This window comes from Sturnira hondurensis, unplaced genomic scaffold (genome assembly GCF_014824575.4).
Source record: "Sturnira hondurensis isolate 20B ecotype Veracruz unplaced genomic scaffold, ASM1482457v3 Scaffold0009244, whole genome shotgun sequence".
In the NCBI taxonomy this organism is placed as follows: domain Eukaryota; kingdom Metazoa; phylum Chordata; class Mammalia; order Chiroptera; family Phyllostomidae; genus Sturnira; species Sturnira hondurensis.
The window spans coordinates 5,442,278-5,459,727 of record NW_028081875.1 but is presented as its reverse complement, the minus strand read 5'-3'; the positions used below and the strand labels follow the sequence as shown (position 1 = coordinate 5,459,727).

Genomic DNA, 17,450 nt, shown 5'->3' with positions numbered 1-17,450 from the left:
CTTGCTTTTTTGTAGCGCCTGCACCTCAGTGAAGATGTAGCTGGGGCCACATTCATGGCGGCGGGCAGTTCGGCCCCAGAACTGTTCACATCTGTCATAGGTAGGTCATGACCTAGGGATGTCTCAGCCCTGACCTCACTAAAGGACAAAGACTCTGTAGTTTTTTTTAATTATTATTTTATTGAAGTCATGTTTTTATTTGCATGGACGTATCCCAGACCAAATGCCAATGCTGCTACGGGACAGTGTCTCCAAGGCAGATTAGAAAGCTCTCTCCAATCCTCATGTTTCCTATAGATTCTCTATAAATAGTCTAACACTTAAGAAAGCTCCTCCACACACACCATGGAATACAACTGGCCACAACAGTCGAGCTAATGTTCAGTCTGTGTTTCAGGTGTCTTCATCACCAAGGGTGACGTGGGAGTTGGGACCATTGTGGGCTCTGCGGTGTTTAATATCCTGTGCATCATCGGAGTCTGCGGGCTCTTCGCTGGGCAGGTAAGAGTGACAGCAGAAGGTGGTGTCTAGGGAGGGGTGGCATGGAGGTGAGGCAGAGACCAGTCTGGCAGAAACACAAGCAGTGTGGTCAGTGGTCTTGAGCAGTGATGACATGGTCCTAGAAATTCCCAGGTACCATCATTTTGTCTCTGTGTTGATAGGATATAAAGTGCCCAGGTTCACACAAATAATTAATCAGACTGAAGATGTGGGCCACAAATCTGCCGGTGTTACACTCATTTTGATATTATTGATCCGAATTGGAAGATCTAAAATAACTTTAGGTATGGTTTTGCCTCAATGTAAATAAAGTACATAAGAGAGAGGGGAGGGAGACATGGAATGACACAGCTTTTTTTTCTAAGAACAATTTATATTCATCACACTTTAGGACCCCATCTTTCTTTATCTATAGCCATCAAGCATTTTACTTACATGTTCACTTTAGCTTACTTTTGGGATTAAGGGGCTTTTATGCTTGTATTTTATCTATTCCACTACTGGGGGTGTCACGGGGTCTTTGTCCTTTAGGAACTCTGATGTGTGTTTTGGAAAGTCTTGGTAAGACACCCCAAAGTCACCAAGGTGTAAGGGTTTTGGTATCCATAGCATGGTAGTGGTAAACAAAGCTTTGTAGCCATCCTGCCAACTCTAATGTCCTAGTTTCTTTGTAGAAATTTCATTTAGAAGCAACATGGTCTTGAATTCTCTGCCTTATCACCCAGAACTCTGAGTATCTTCTAGAAGAAGTGGCTTCTAAAAAGCCATCGAGGGTGCTCCACTTGCATTTTTGAGGTACCTGGTAATCTTAGCCAGCTCCCTCGCTATGGAGGTTACAAAGTCCTGATAGAAGCAGCTGGTTGGAATTTTCTCCCACACCCTTTTCCAGCCCCTCCATCATTCAGTCAGCTGGCCAGGGCACCAAATGCTGCCTGTCTCTCGAACGCAGACTAGAGTGTGTCTAAAGCAGGATGTACTCTTCTACATCATTGCTGTTCTCCACTGCCTGCCTTTTACTACCATCTTCTTAGTGCCAGTTTATTTGTCTGGGGAGCCTGGTGAGTTTGTTGCTTCTGGGTAACAGGTAAAAGGACACCTTGATCTCATTAGGACTCAGCTCTAGTGCCCACAGGTGGACAGTTACTTCTGAAAAGGGACAGCTGTGTCCATATGTGGTTATTGAGTTTTGCCCAACTTGCTGGACTGAACATATTTTTCTTCATACTTTTAGTCAGTTATCTCATGTCTTAGATTTTGTGGACCCAAAATGTGGTGTTTTTTAGATCTCCTATAAATGTAGTTAGTACAAAAAAGTCTGTCTTTGCCTTCACTGTCATTTATACTTCACTGGCTCTTGTCTGAGTCAGAGACGAACAGTTGCATCCCGCATGCAGACGAGCTTGTTGCTATTAGCACTCTTTCAATTAGCACTGTCACCATTTAGCAATATGGTTATTAACTTGGATGTTATTAATTTGTCATTAGTTCATTAGTCATTTGTACCTGAAACTTGGTGCAAAGGCAAACCCAAAGAGGGAGAAATGATGTAAAGAAATGAAACAAATGACTAGGGCATGTCTAGGAAATACCATACAATTAATTACATAGAATCGGCTTGAATGCATCTGTGTTTCATAATTTATTAGCAATGCAATAAATCACTGGCATTGCTATAACACCTGCTTGAAAGTAGAATTGCTTTCTGAACTTTAGAAAATTCTGGTACCAGTTATTTTACCTCTCTGAAAGGTCTTTGCCAAGCTCATCTCACAGCCCTGCAACAATCGTGGAGAGAAGTAGCAGCCACAATGATGTTAGAAGTAGCCTACATGATGATTCTGGGTACCAAGCACTCCTTCCATCTTCCCTTGTCCTGTGCTCACTTGGAGAGTTCCAAAGCCACACAGCTCTCTTCTTTAGGACTTTGTAAAATCCCCAATGTCTTTGAAAAGGGAACAAAATGATGTTTTGGGCATCAGACTGTCCTGGATTTGAATCCTGACTGCCATTACTAGCTGTGCAGCCTTAGATAAGTTGTTTCAGCTCTTTAAACCTTGGCTTTCTCATCTAGAGAATGGTTTTAAGTGCACCTACTTCCTAGCATAGCCATAGTGATGAAACAACATGGCCAGCAAACAACACTTGGCCCAACAGAGTAAACGCTTAACAAAAGTTAGACACCATTATCAGCTCTCAGAATAGCAATCCTTGGGTCTCTTGCCTCCACATTCCATCTAGGCCACTTTGGTGATTTAACCAACCAGTGGAGGAACTTAGAACTAACTTGTTGAACAGCAGCCTGATGTCCCATGGCAAGGGAAGGGAAAGTCAGGCGGAAGGCCTTTTAAATGAAAATCCAAATGAGGAGATGTTGATTACAAGAACCACCTCAGAGGATTGGTCCTTGCCTTTGTGCAGTCTGGTCAGGATGAGGGAAAGAAAACTCAGTAAGAAATAAATGGTGCCTGGCATATTGAGCATGCCTCCCAGCCAGTGGAGCCTTTGCAGCAGCTCGTTCCAGCAAACGACGGCCATTGGCAATTGAACTGATTAATAAATCCAATCATGGTCTCACTTAGCATTGTTACTTATGTTGCTCTGCACTTTGATTTGGCTGTGAGAATTACTAGCAAGTGCCAATGGGCCTCTATCTAATGTATTCCAGCACGAAGAGCTGCACATGACTAAGTCTGTTACCCATCTGAAATTAAAGTAATTAAGCCATAACATTTGAGTTCCTGTCTCATTTAGGGTTTTGATGAATTTGATGTAATTAAATGTCTGCTGTATTTGCAGTTTGCAAACATACCCAGTGCTTCAGTGTTTGCCTAAGGTGCTTTGGGGAGTTTTATGGGACAAGAAGGAAATTGCTTCTTAGAAAGTGGTTTATAGAGTGGTTCTTGGCATCCCACAAGGCATTTATAGAGCTGTGATCCTACAAGTTTTTTTATTTAAAAACAAAAGAATAATAACAACAAAGAAAGAACACCAATTTATTTCAATTTTGTATAATAATGTACTTATGAATTTAAATCCAACATCCAGTGCATGTTAAGCTTTAAAGACATAACCACAAACAGAGTAAACAGTTTAACTGCAATCCAGATGAGGACTTTCATATTCCAGTTATTACAGGCCAGCAGATGGCTCCAGTTTATAATAAAGAGCCTCAACATCAGCTCTCCTGGCATCCTCCAAATATGCCTCATGTTTGTTGGCAAGGTCCGTCTAATCCTGGCTGGACTTGCCTTTCTGTTCATGCTGGCCCCTTTACACAAACCTGTTTGCATGTATGAATTGAAACCTCGCTTTGGTTGGGTTACCCCAGAAGGAGAATCTATGCAACATTTCCAAGTTCCAGTAGTTTATCTAAAAGGTGATCCCAGGACATGCCCACCAGGAAGTAGGGAAGTAAGACAGAGAAAAGAAAGTAGCCAAGAAAAGTGTATTAGCAAGCAAGCTATCACTGTAGGAATCTGAGATATACTTCTAAAAAACTGGGAGGTGGTTTAAAACATGGGTATCTCAGTTATCTCATTCAAGGGGAGGGGAACTGGGGCATTTATCCACCAACCTCCACTAATCATTGGGTAAGGACTGTTTCCAAGAAACATTTATTCCCTGACATTCCACCTCATTAAGCACAGGCAGAGTGAATTTTGAGACCCAGAGAAAACCCCCAAGCAAAGACACAAGGGGCTGTAGTTGAAAGGACCTGAAAGGGTAAAATGTGAGAAGATATGAATAGGGCCCATAAGCATTAGCTGAAAGCTCAAAACTAAGCCTTTAAAAATAAGCCACCTGGTGGGTCTCTCTCCAACTTCCTTGGATGAAACACAAACATTATTACCAGGTTGACTATTAAGCATTCAGGACCAGGATATTTTGCATTTGGGGGGATGTTCTCTAATGTTAAAATTAACAGCTACTATTCTAGGCACTTACTGCTTTCAATTAGGACACAGAAGACCTTAGCTTTCATGGGAGCACCAAAAAAATCCAGATAGCATAAATATCATTCTTATGTATGGAACTATCAAAGAACAATGGAGATAAGAGAGACTTGATGAACTGAATTCCAGAGAAAGGAGCCCTCTGTAAGTGAGCCGTGAGACCTGGCAGGTCTGGATCCAGAGGAAGCAGAAGGCTGCTCAAGACCCAGAACTTTACTGGGTAGACACAAAGCAAACTGAACTACTGGCAGTGGCAGGGATGGTAGAATTTATTGGAGTTTGAAAGACTATCACTTACAATAATAATTTGCTCAATACTGCAGTCCTCTCTACTCTCCAAATTTGCTGAGAATAATGGAAGTGAAGGCAGTACTGGTAAGTAGAAAGAAATCCTTCTATCTGCCCCATCTCCCCCATTCTCCTAATACCTAAAATTGAAGGATCCAAAGGGGTTACATGGAATCCCCAATCAAAATATGGTAAAAACTGGGGGACTAGCCCTTCCCTAGGAAACCTGGGGTCAGGGGTTGTGCTGGCTAGAGGTGAGCTGCAACCCATCCCATTCAAATGAACCCTTGCTGAAATTGGAATGGTTACCTCCTCACTTTAGCTAACTGATGAGAGGAGAACTTGGAATTTCCAGAGGAAGAAAAAATATTCTTCTTAAACTTCCACTCTTCTTTTGTACATAATTTCCAGGATGCAATAATAAGCAATAGACCTGTGTAGTGACAGTACTACAGCTTATAACCAAGGAAAAACACCCATGGAAGCAAACCACAGGTGATCCAGATACAAGAATTAGCAGAAAAGAATTCAAAACGCTTATCTTAACTAGGAAAAGAGGGGAAGACTAAATGAAGGGATGGGTATTTGAGGGGAGAAAAGAAAAACCAAATCGAAATTATATATTAAAAATAACAACAGCTACCATTTATTAATCTCCAGTGTATAGGCACCACACTAGATGATTTATAAATATTTGTACAACTATGCCCACTATGTTTTAAGATAGTATTATTATCATTTACAGGCAAGAAAATGGGTACCTGGGGAACAGGGAGGCTACTATGAGGTGGTTAAGCCTGTATTTGCGCTCACGTCTGCTGACTATAAAATCCATTCTCTTTACACATAGGGAACCTATGATTTAAAAATCTCCAGATGTTACTGCATTATTTAGATTGTTCATAGCTTTTGTGTATTCTTTAGAGGTGCTGAGTATAGCAGTTGAAGCAAAGCAAAGAATGGACACTTGGGCTGCTTCCGTATCTTGGCGATTGTAAATAACGCTTCAGTGAACTTAGAAGTGCTTATGTTCTTTCAAATTAGTGTTTTGGGTTTCTTCAGATAAACTCCCAGAAGTGGAATTGCTGGGTCAAAAGACAGTTACATTTTTTATTTTTTAAGGTATCTCCATACTGCTTTCCACAGTGGCTGCACCAGTCTGCATTCCCACCACCAGTGCAAAGGAGTTTTCCTTTCTCCACATCCTTGCCAGCACTTGTTTGTTGATTTGTTGATGATAGCCATTCTGACAGGTATAGGGTGATATCTTATTATGGTTTTAATTTGCATTTCTCTAATTATTAATGACATTGAGCATTTTTCATATGTCTATTTCCCCCTGCATGTGCTCTTTGAAGAACTATCTATTCGGATCCTTTGCTTGTTTTTTAATTGAATTGTATGCTTTTTTGGTGTTGAGTTGTATAACTTCTTTATAAATTTTGGATATTAATACCTTATCAGATGTATCAGCAAATATGTTGTCTCATTCACTAAGTTGTCTTTTTTTAATGGTTTCCTTTCCTGTGCAAAAACTTTTTAGTTTGATATGGTCCCATTTGTTTATTTTTTCTTTTGTTTCCCTAGCCTGAGGAGGTACATCAGACAAAATATTGCTATAAGCAATATCTGAGATTTTACTGCCTATGTTTTCTCTTAGGAACTTTATGGTTTCGGGTCTAATATTTAAGTCTTTAATCCACTTTGAATTTATTCTTGTGCATGGTGCAAAAAGGTGGTCTAGTTTTATTTTTCTGCAAATATCTGTCCAATTTTCCCAATGCCATTTCTTGAATAAAGTAACTTTAGCCCATTATATGTGCTTGCTTAATCTGTCTAATATTGAGTATAAAGTTGTGAGTGTCCATCAGTAGATGAGTGGATAAAACAACTATGGGACATTTACACAATGGAATACTACTCAGCCATAAAAAAGAAAATTTTAGCCTTTGTGACAGCATGGATGAACCTGGAGAACATTATACTAAGTGAACTAAGCCTGTGAGAGAAAGACAAATACCATATGATTTTATTCACATGTGGAATCTACTGAACAAGCTGAACTAACAGGCAAAATAGAGACAGACTCATAGATAAAGAGCAGGCTGACAGCTTTGCAGTGCTAGGGGTGCAAGGATGGAATAAAAAGGAAAAAAGAAAAAGACTTGTAGACATAGACAACAGTGTAGTGATTATGAGCGAGGGGGAGCATAAAGGAAATAAATCATAATGGAAAAACTATAATAAAATAAAATATATAAAATTCTTAGAAGAAATTTTTTAAAAATGAATGGACACATAAACACAATGTGGTGACTTACAATGAATGGTGGATGTCCTCAGCCCCACCAATGCTGATATAAAGCTTCTCTTACAATCAGATGACATTGTCTACCACTGGGCTTGCATTCTACCAAACAGATGGAGGAGTCAGGCTAATAAACAGCAGGAGACCCACAGACCCACAGACCCACAGACCCACAGACCACCCAGTTTATCCTTTATACCTTGGTTCCTGGCTTATTGTTCCCCAGACAAAACCCAACACATCACCTTTGTTCCAATTTTGAAAAGCACCCAGTTTCCCCAAGGGGCTGGAGACTGAGCACAGGCAAGGCCAAAACCAGACACTACTCATTGCCAAATCTAAAAATAGGCTCTGGATGCCTGCCATCCACCCTACAGAGAGAAAAGAAGGTGCAAAAAAGAGAATGAGTGACTGTGGAGAAGGGGCTGGGGGCAGATGCAGGTGAAGGCCTGGTCCAGGAGACAGGGTGCTTTAATACTTGACCTGGTGAGAAGCAGGGGATGAGAATTTGTGATAGAACAGTAAATCAAGGCCAAGGTCAGGTAAGCTGGAACAGTCACTGGATTCCATCACATTCCAGTAAAACAGAGTTTCTTCCAGTGTCATCTGTAGGCCACCCGCCTCAGGAGGACCAAGTTAGAAGCAGCCCCCATCTCCATTTCAAACCAACTGAATCAGAAGAGCATCCATACCTGCTTGAGCCCCATCTACAGACTCAGCTTGGCTCAGATTCCTGGACCATGCTTTGACGTTGGACAAAAAGCAGCCCTTCCTGGGTAGTTGGCCCAGGCAACATAAACAGAAGCCCATTGATGCTTCAGTCCTTTAACTGGCTATCTTCCTGAGGCTGTCTTCCTCACTGTTCCAAGGTAGTTTCTTTTCCCTGTCCATCCCCCCTTGTACTCTCAAGGCAGGTCCTGACAGGACCCCACACCTGATCTTCCTCTGATACACATTGTGGTACCCAGCCCAGAGTTCCATCAAGGTCACCCACCCACCTCTATGCTGGTCCATCTTGATGGCCCTTGCATCCTCATTCCTCTGTGTTAACTTTAACTTTGGCTCACAGCACTTGTTTCTGGTTTGTTCTACCTCCTTAAAATTATCTCTAGAAATAAGATCAATTTTGGACTCACATCTAGATTATTTAAAAGGCTTTGAGTTTCAAGTAACAAAAAAACCAATTCTAATCAGGTTCTTAAATAAAATAAATTTGTTGGTGTCTCTGAAAAATACAGAAAATATGGACATCAGGCATGGTTTGATCAGGGCTCCCATCTTATGTGATTTTTTCTTGTCACTAGCTTCCAATGACTCCTCCCTTAGGCTAATTTTCCTTTATGGGAAAGAAGGAAGGAAGGAAGGAAGGAAGGAAGGAAGGAAGGAAGGAAGGAAGGAAGGAAGGAAGGAAGGAAAGAAGGAAGGAAATAAAGAAAAGGTAAAGAAAGGAAAGCAGAGAAAAAGAGAGAGAGATGGCTGTAACAGTTTCAGCCCTCATATATACGCACATACCACACTGGCCAAGAAAAAGAAAGAACCCTAACCCCACCCTTCATCTTCTACTGGGTTTCATCAAACCAGACCAACTCATATCACCTGACCACCCCTGAACCAATTACTGTGGCAAAGAAACTTCAGTTACTGAATTGGCTTAGGTTAATCAAGAACCACCCACCCGCTTTCTCCTCCCCAGAGCTAAGAATGTGATCGGTTCCCCAAAACAAAACCCCAAATACATAGTTTTTATCTCTGGTCATCGTATGAAGCAGATAAATGACTATAGGACAAAGCCTATGTAGTATCATATGCTGTGTTGATGGCTTTTTTCCTAGGCTGGGATAAAATAAATAATAAAATGCACACAGATCCATCACAGGTCTTTGTGTGGACATGTACTTTCATTTCTTTGAGGTAAATAACAGCAGAGTAGAACTGCTGAGTTATAGGGCAAGTGTGTTTGTAAGAAACTTGTCATGAACACATATGTTCATGATATAGTCTTTTGTATAAGTTAGCTGGGCAGCTACTAGCAAGCTGTCTGCTGAGCAGCCCAGCACCCAGGAATAGACAAGAGCCACACACAGTAACTATGCTATTCACTCAACTTTTAGTGAATGCAGGTTCACTTAAAGTAGAACATCAACATACATTAATATCTTACACTCTACCAGTCTGTGAGAAATATAACACACACACAGAGCAATCAATGGGGGATAATGAACCCAAGTCCCAGAGTCTCAGTCTGCAGCTCCAGGACACAGCACAGTAGGAAAAGAAGTTGTTAGCACTTTGAAAAGAAGGATCTCTAGGGCCAGGTGGGCAGCAATACATATGAAGTCCTCAGTCCAGCAGGGCTGAGCCTCTAGCGGCTGATGCCAAGGGAGATCAGTGTGGCACAAGGCAGCAGTCTGATGTGGGGCACTCAGCTGTCTCCTCAGTGGTCTGGAGCCTACCTCAGTTATACTTTGAAAGCGATGTACTCCACCCTCCTGGGTGTTTTTGACAAATGTCTTGACTCCCCTGATGGCAAGTGTGAAATTTCCCCAGGAGTCAATCTATGGGTGGTCCTGCTCTTCAGACATGGCTATTCTGATAACATATACAGATATCTTAGGTATGTCTCCTTGACAGATGTGTCTGCTGTGACTTAGGTAGTTTCCCTCTTGAACCAAAGTGTTGTGGCTGACTGACAGCCATCTTGGTTGACATGAGTAACTCCACGTTGTTTTATATACTTTATGCTATCTTGATCAGACCAGTGCCTTTTTATTGATCCTGCTCTCCACAAAACTGACAAAGTTTTTTTAATTGAAGTATAGTTGACATATAATATTATATTAGTTTCAAGTGTACAATGTAATGATCCAACATTCTTATATCTTATGATATGATCACCATAATAAGTCTAGTAACCATCACCATGCAGTTTTTAGGATGTTGTTGACTGTTTTTCCTATGCTGTGCATTACATTCCAATGACTTATTTATTTTTAACTGGAAATTTTTACTTATTCCCTTTCTCTTTTTTCATCCACACCACCACCACCCTTGTCCACTCTGGAATCCATGAGTTTGTTCTCCGTGTCTGTGAGTATTTTTTGTACAATAGATGAGTCAATAAAGAAGATGTGAATATATAATCAATGGAATATATTAACTAATGTATTACTCAGCCATAAAAAGAATGAAATTTTCATTTTTGACAAAGTGGGTGGGCCTAGAGGGTATTATACTTAGTGAAATAAGACAGAGATGAACAAATACTGTATGATTTCACTTGTATGTGCCAACAGTTTTTCAAAGGGTCAGATCATTTATATTCCCATCAACAATATGTATGATTTCAGCTGCTCTGCATGATCACCAGCACCTGGTATTACCAGTTTGTTTTGTTTTGCTTTAATTTTAGACATTCTGGTGAGTATGAGCAGCACTTCATTTTGGTTTTAATTTCCTTCTCCCTGATGAGTCTATGATGTTGAGCATCTTTTCATGTTGAGAGATGTTGAGCATCTATCATGTCCTGAGACAGGCATGAAGCATAATTATCAGTATTATGTGGATTTTCATTCACTGCCTGTTATGTGCAGGCACAGGGCATACACAGGTAAACAAGGTAGGAAAGGTTCCTGCCCTTCTAGAGTTCTAGAATACAGGTAAAGGGCATGGAAACTAATAAATGATCAAATAATGAAACAAAAAAAGTCCTTGAAGTAAATACAGTGGGCAATGGGATGGGGAATGACAGCAAGGAGCATCTTCCACCAGGGTAGTCAGGGAAGGTGTCTCCAAGGAACCCCAAGTCATGATAGCAACTTCATAGGAAGATCTGGACAAGAAAGTTTCAGGTGGAAAAAGTAGTAATGTCCAGACAGGAAAAGCCATGGCATGTTTTAGGGCCAGAAAAAAGCCAGTTTGAATGGAGCCTAGTGGAGGGGAAGTGTGATTGAAAGAGAGCTCTGGCATGGGCAGATCATGGTGGGGATTTGAGTGCAATTCAAAGCCGTCAGAGAGTTCTGAGCTATAAAGTAACATTTGATTTATACTTTGGCAAATATAGTCCAACTACTGTATAGAGAAGGGTACCCTATGGTGACAAGATGGTGACAGGAAGACCAGTTAGGAAGTTTATAATTAGGCATTTGTTGAGTTCTGGGCAGTGAGAATAGTAAGTGATTGTTGGATTTGGAATATTTTTGGAGGTGATACCAAGAGGATTTGTTCATATTGGAAATGGGGGTTATAGAATGAGATAAATCATGGAAGACTAGGATTTTTTTCCTGAGCAATGTGAATGGGTCCTGACTCTACAAATGAGTACAGATTAGTCATGGGAAACTAGGATAGTTTGTTTTCGGAGAATAGCCAGCCTATGATTGAACATATTCCAACGTCTAGCATGGTGTGTCAGATTCAGAAACTTGGTAGGGTCCCTGAAACACATTGTGAGACTTTAAATTGGAACTTTGATCAGCCATCTGTTACTCACTGGCCACCTTGCTGGACTGCTTTTGTCATTAACAAACAGCCCTCCCCAACCTCACTGAGCAGCTCAGCTGTCTTATGGGGCCACTATTACTGTCAGTATCACTTGTTGTGAAAGCCCTGATTAAGTACTTCTAGTACCTCAGACACAGTGATACCTGAGTCCTGGGCAGCACTACTCCCTCATGTCAACTGTAGTCTTTGTGAATTTGCACTTGGTATTTAGGAGCTCAGTAGACCACTGGTAGTCATAATTTTGCATGAGATGAAGCCAGATAAGAACAGTTAATTCCACAGCATTTATGACGACTTGACCCACCCTATTCCCTATTATCTCCTGTTCCCCACCCCTGTCTCCTGCTTACTCATATCCACACAAAGCTGATGTATTTTATCAGGTCATGCTAGGCTACAGGACCATGGGAACCTGTCTTTATTTCAGGTTCTATGTTCTTGACAAGCCACATCTCTACTTGCTATTTCATCAGGCAATAGGGACCCAGTTTGCAATTTTAAAATAAAGAGACAGGGGAAGAAAGCAAGGCAAATTTTTTGTTATTTTTTTAAATAAAACTTTTTTAAACAAAAGCACCTGTGAGCATTTAATGAATTTCCCTCTGTGTGGCTACAAGTTACCAGGACACAGGCTCCCCAACACCCTAACCCTCTCCTCAGCACTTCTACTGAAGAATTGGCCTTCACAATGACAGGCTGCTTTCCCTTTCCCAAAACTTTTTAGTATCCCAGTTGCACTATATCAATCATAGGGACAGCACCAGTCTTATTTTGGGCAGCATTTACCCATGTCTGCTCACTGACGAAGGTCTATAGTTTATCAAGGTTGGCAGTGGGGCAGAAGCTTTGGTTCCTCTTTAAGTGGTTGTGCCTCATACCAACTTCCCCAAAGTAACCTGGGTAATATTTGTCAAAGTTGATCCTGTGATGATGCAAGCCACCAGCATTACGTTGGTCTTCTGGGTGCTTCCTGTGCTTGCTGATGCAGCTGTGGCGGTGGCTCACGTGGCCCCAAAGTTTCTGGGTCTTCCCCAGTCTTCCTCATGTGGCTGAGCTGCAAGAGCACAAAACACTTTCTGACCCGCTGACTTTTATTCTGGCCAATCTCCCTTTATTTATGTGAAATAAGATGTTTATGTTCTCCTGATGCAGCTGCTCTTTCTGGCAGGAGAAATATCACTCTGCTTTTAAATGGAAACCTTAAGACTGGACCACAGCCTGAATCTCTGAGTGAGAAGAAACAAACATCATTAATCTTTCCAGATAGTGTGCAGACCATTTGGAGCAACAGGGGAGCCCATGTACCAAATGTCTGGCTTTTACAGGCAAAGTAAGATGGAGTAGAGGTTGTCCTGAGGCTCTCCCTCCCCTGACTCAACCAAGGGACAGCTTATTTTCACACGGCAGGGAAAGAACTCATTTTTCCCTGTAGTGGATACATGTGCTGCCACTCCCTTGGAGATGGGAAGGAAAATAGTCTCAGTTTGCTTTGTTTGCAACTTTTTCTCCCAAGATCAAACCATGGCTGCAATTGGGGCACAGAAAATTACAATTACGGTACTTGATGCAACTGCCAGCAGCTGGGAGATGCGAGGGCTAGGTGCAGCTGTTAGACAAGATTAGACCCCCGGCCTTCCTCACTTCAAGATCTTGGTCATTATTCAGTAGACTTTATTTTTTTCCACGCTCTTGCTTTGTCTTTGATCACTGCAGCATGCAACTTCTAAAAGCATGGGTCTCAGGCTTCCCATAGCATCTTTGTTTTTTTCCTATTTTTTATTTCTTTACAAATATAACATTCTCCTGCTTCCAGCTACTATCTATTTTTATTTTAAATTAAATAGTTTTAGTATTAATAGCTAATACGTATTGGGATATCAGTTGGGATTTCATAGACTTTTATCACAAAATTTTATGTATTAATTCACTTAATCCTTATATCAGTCTGATGACATAACCACTATTTTGGTCATTTTACAGATGAGAAAATAGAGTCCAGAGAGGGAGATGGAGAGACTCGGGTTTTGAGGCAAGGCAGTGTTGTTATGAAATTTGTGTCCTTAATCTCTGTGGGACAAAAATCTGCAGAGAAAAACAATACAAAAGGCCCTCCCAGGGTGAAAGGTTGTAGAACACATCTCACAACTAAATGATAAGGCCATCCTAGATTGTCAGGCAAATTTTGTCTAGTTTAGCAGTCTACATGTATGGGATACCCATGAATCTTTTGCTTTAGAGCCTTTCATAGAAAGTGCTGGGGCTGGTGACTGAAGAGATTGTCTGTGAGTAAAAATAAGATAATGTCTCCTTTTAGAAACTGAGACTCTATTCTGAGTTACATTTATACATGACCTGACTGTGGCAGGTATTGAAGTAGTATGGGACTGAATAGATTTTAAGGCCCCTTCTAATACCACTACGGTATGGTGCTGTGACCTTCTACAGCACAAAGCAGCAGAGGGCTCACCTTTCCACGGAGGAGCTACCCCCGAGGACCAGATTGATTCATCCAGCCCCTTCTGCCCTTGGAATCTATTTTGTCTTTTATGCCAACCCACTCTGTTTCTACAAGGAGGAAAGATTGAGAGAACATCCATGTAGGTTCTTATATGAGGCAGGGAGACAAAGTGCAGGAATGTCCCCAGCAAGATATTTGCTTTCTTTTTTGGATATGTATTTTTGTTAGAGCCTTTGGATGGCTTGGTTTTGCTTATACTACCTGTAAAGGCATTGCAAGTCCAGGGGAACCTTCCTGAGGGAAAGCCTCAGTGCTGTGAACCAACTTGGGATGGAAAATCTATTGCTTTTTCCTAAGTGATATGTTCATCTCTCAGCCTCTTCTTCCCCCCAGCTCCAGCCTCCAGACACTGCCAGCTCCACCTGGACAAATCCCACTTCTGATTTAGAGGCAAAAGGATCCTTATGAATAATCAAGTCTGTCTCCCTGGTTTGGCCAGGGTTGGGGCTAACTTTACTGGGTCCAAGCCCTAGGCTTAAATTCTGTGAGGTCTGAGCATTCCTGGTCAAACCACCCACAGCATCTTCCCACTGAATATCCCCAACTGTTGAACTAGTCCGCTCAGTGGGGGACAGTGATGCACGCTGGCTTTTCACATCTCCAGTTTAGCGGTCCCTACTTTCTCTCTGTGCCCAAAGAACAGAGAGCAGTGTGGAAAGAGGTCCACAGCGGATACTGCTGAGGCTGTTTGTGTGCTTTTGGTGACAAGTATCAAGCAGGCCCCCTCAGGGATGAAATCAATGGGCTCCTTAAATAGTCCAGAATGACTTATACCAATACACGATGTGACCAAGTCCTTTGGGGGTTTGAACACCTGTTCACCTAGCAAGCTGGCTACTGTCAAACTACTTAGCCATCATTTGAAAACAGAGGTCCTTTCTCCGTCAGAAGAAAAAAGAGGTTTCCGGGAGCTTTCAGAGTTTTGATACATTATTTTCCCTTAAGTTCATTTTTATTTGTTAAATTGTTCATTTTGAAACTAAGTGTGCTGTCACTGACCTTGGAGCCATGTATGCACACAATAAAAAAATACTACAACTTCCTGGGGTGCTGGCTGCAGCTGTCCTCAGTGCCCCATCCAACCGAGTCTTCTGCACAAGAAAACAGACATCCTTCATTTTCGTCTCTTCTGGGTCTGCACTGAGCCTCATCATTTCAGATCTGTGTAAGGATTTCCAAGAAGGCTTGGGACTACAGTGGCCATTATGCTTTGAGGGGCATCAGAAGTCTTTACAAGACCCAGACAGCACCCATGTGGTCCAATCACTTGCTCAATCAGTGAGTGTTTACTGAGCTACAGTTCTAGTGCTTGAGAAGATGATGACATACAGGACAGGCTCTGAATTCTAGTGTTGCTTAGATTCTAGTCAAGGGAAGACAGATGGTAAGTAAAAACATATAAATCAACAAGGTAATTTCAGATAGAAGTAATCACTTAAATCCACTACATAGGCTTTCTCTACAAAACTGATTTTGTTTTGTTTTTTCCCTTTTCTTGTTTTGTTCTCTATCTTCTTCCATTTTTTGTTTATTTCTTTTCTTCCTTCCTTCTTTCCTTCCTTCTTTCCTTCCTTCCTTTCTTCCTCTTTAGTAAATCACAGCCTTGATGTTAGGACTTAATAGCAACATATGAGTTTATGAAACTGAGATCACTTGATCCTTGTGATTTTGAGTAATTTACACTGACGGTGATTAAGAGATGAAGGTCCAACCTCATAAGCTTGCTATTTGCATTATCACAAAATTTTCTTATCCAATGCCATAACATGTGCTATCTTATTTTTGAAAAAAAATTCTTCACAGCCTAGTTTTACTGACATCTACCTGCAGAGGCTCTGTTTAGTGGCCCGATTTTTCAACATCTTCCTTGGCAAGTCATAACCACCAAATTGTTAAAACTTCAGTTTTCCCAGCAAATCATTCCGTTGAACTTGCCACACCAGAAGAATACTAGCACACATTAATAGGTGTGGAAATAAAAATAAAACTTTAGCTATTGGGCTGCTTTTTTTTAACTCTATGTAGTGGCGACTGGAAGCAGCAGCAAGAGTTTTGGTGAGACTCCAAGGGAAAAGGCAACCCCTTGTCTGTTCTCCTTGTTCCAAACAGTAATGCCCACTTTCTGAAACCAGCTCTTACACTCAGCTCAAATTGCTGGACTGGCAGTATTTGCACCTAAAGCCTGGAATTATCCTCATGATGCCCCTGGCTGGACTTGCTGTTTGGCTAATGTGAACATTTTAGCAAAGAGAAGATGACCGAACTAGCCAGCCTCCCATTCTTTCTCTCGTTGAAATAAAGTGGACCTGTAACAGCATGGTGGGAGCTCCATGCTCAAGGGACCCTTCCCCCTGAAAGTTATTCTAGGGTGCAGTTGAGCACAACTGCGGCAGGCTAGTATGTGTGGCCTTGCCCTATTATAGTCGCTGCTTGATGAGTGCTTAGAGCTTCCAGCATGGGGGAGGGGACATATCACTTCAGTGAGCTTCTTACAGCAAGAATGATTCTGGTTGACATTGGTACAGGCAGGGCCCATAAAAGTAATAGCAGTTGGTATTGATTTTGTTTTTATCCCATAGCTCAGAGTATTTAAAAATTGTTTGGTGCTTGAACTAAAATGGAGAAACATATTTATTGTAGGGGATGTTAAGCTCTAGTAAAGCTCTAAGACCTCTCACTAAATTTGGATCTGAACTATTACTTTACAAATGGTGTTCAACTGACTTTGAAAGTGAATTTTTAGAGCCCAAGAAAGTATGCTAACTAACCTCCTCTCTCTATATAAACATAAATAGAAAGCATATGTGCATCCCCCTTGTGTAAGAAAGAGATCAAAGAGACACAGGGAATGTAGGAGTAAGGATGGAGCAGGAAGAAAGCCAGGGGAAGTCACAAGCCACTGAAGAATGACTAGGGCATCTGGGTGGGCTGATATGCAGAAGGGGGACTGGCTTAGCCGCACACACACAGCTCATAACTGACATGAACTGACCCCACTGCTGCACTTCAAGTTCTGCCTCTTTCTGCACTTCCAGCATGGTGGACAGTGTGTGACCCAGCCGTGCTTCAGACCCTGTTCACTTGTCAGTCTGGCCTCTCTGCAGCCACTCACGTCCCTTCATGAACTAATGAAGAAACACGTAGGCATGAAGAGGAAATGGACAAGTTGAGTGGGTACAGATAATATCTTCAAGGAAGCCACCAGAAAGATGAGTCAACTCAAAAATATTCTTTGGGAACCTATAACAAGTGACTCCTCCTTCTCCTGCCTCCACTCCCCAATGGGAAGAAATTCTTCAAACTCTCCCAAAAGCTCCTCCTGGGCACAAATCCAGTGAGCTTTTTCCACTGAGAACACTGTTCACCTGCTGTAGTCCATAAA

At 41.6% G+C, this 17,450-nt stretch overlaps 1 protein-coding gene and 1 pseudogene across 1 annotated transcript in view; one reads left to right on the top strand and one right to left on the bottom strand.

Annotated features, from left to right (window-relative positions):
- SLC24A3 (solute carrier family 24 member 3) overlaps positions 1 to 17,450 on the top strand; it is a 598,815-nt gene that overhangs the window by 430,278 nt on the left and 151,087 nt on the right. The window contains exons 5-6 of the mRNA XM_037057030.1: positions 16 to 100; positions 398 to 501. Coding sequence (XP_036912925.1) covers positions 16 to 100; positions 398 to 501 — 189 coding nt within the window. The remainder of the gene's footprint in view (positions 1 to 15; positions 101 to 397; positions 502 to 17,450) is intronic.
- Positions 12,161 to 17,106, bottom strand: LOC118994346 (60S ribosomal protein L27a-like; annotated as a pseudogene).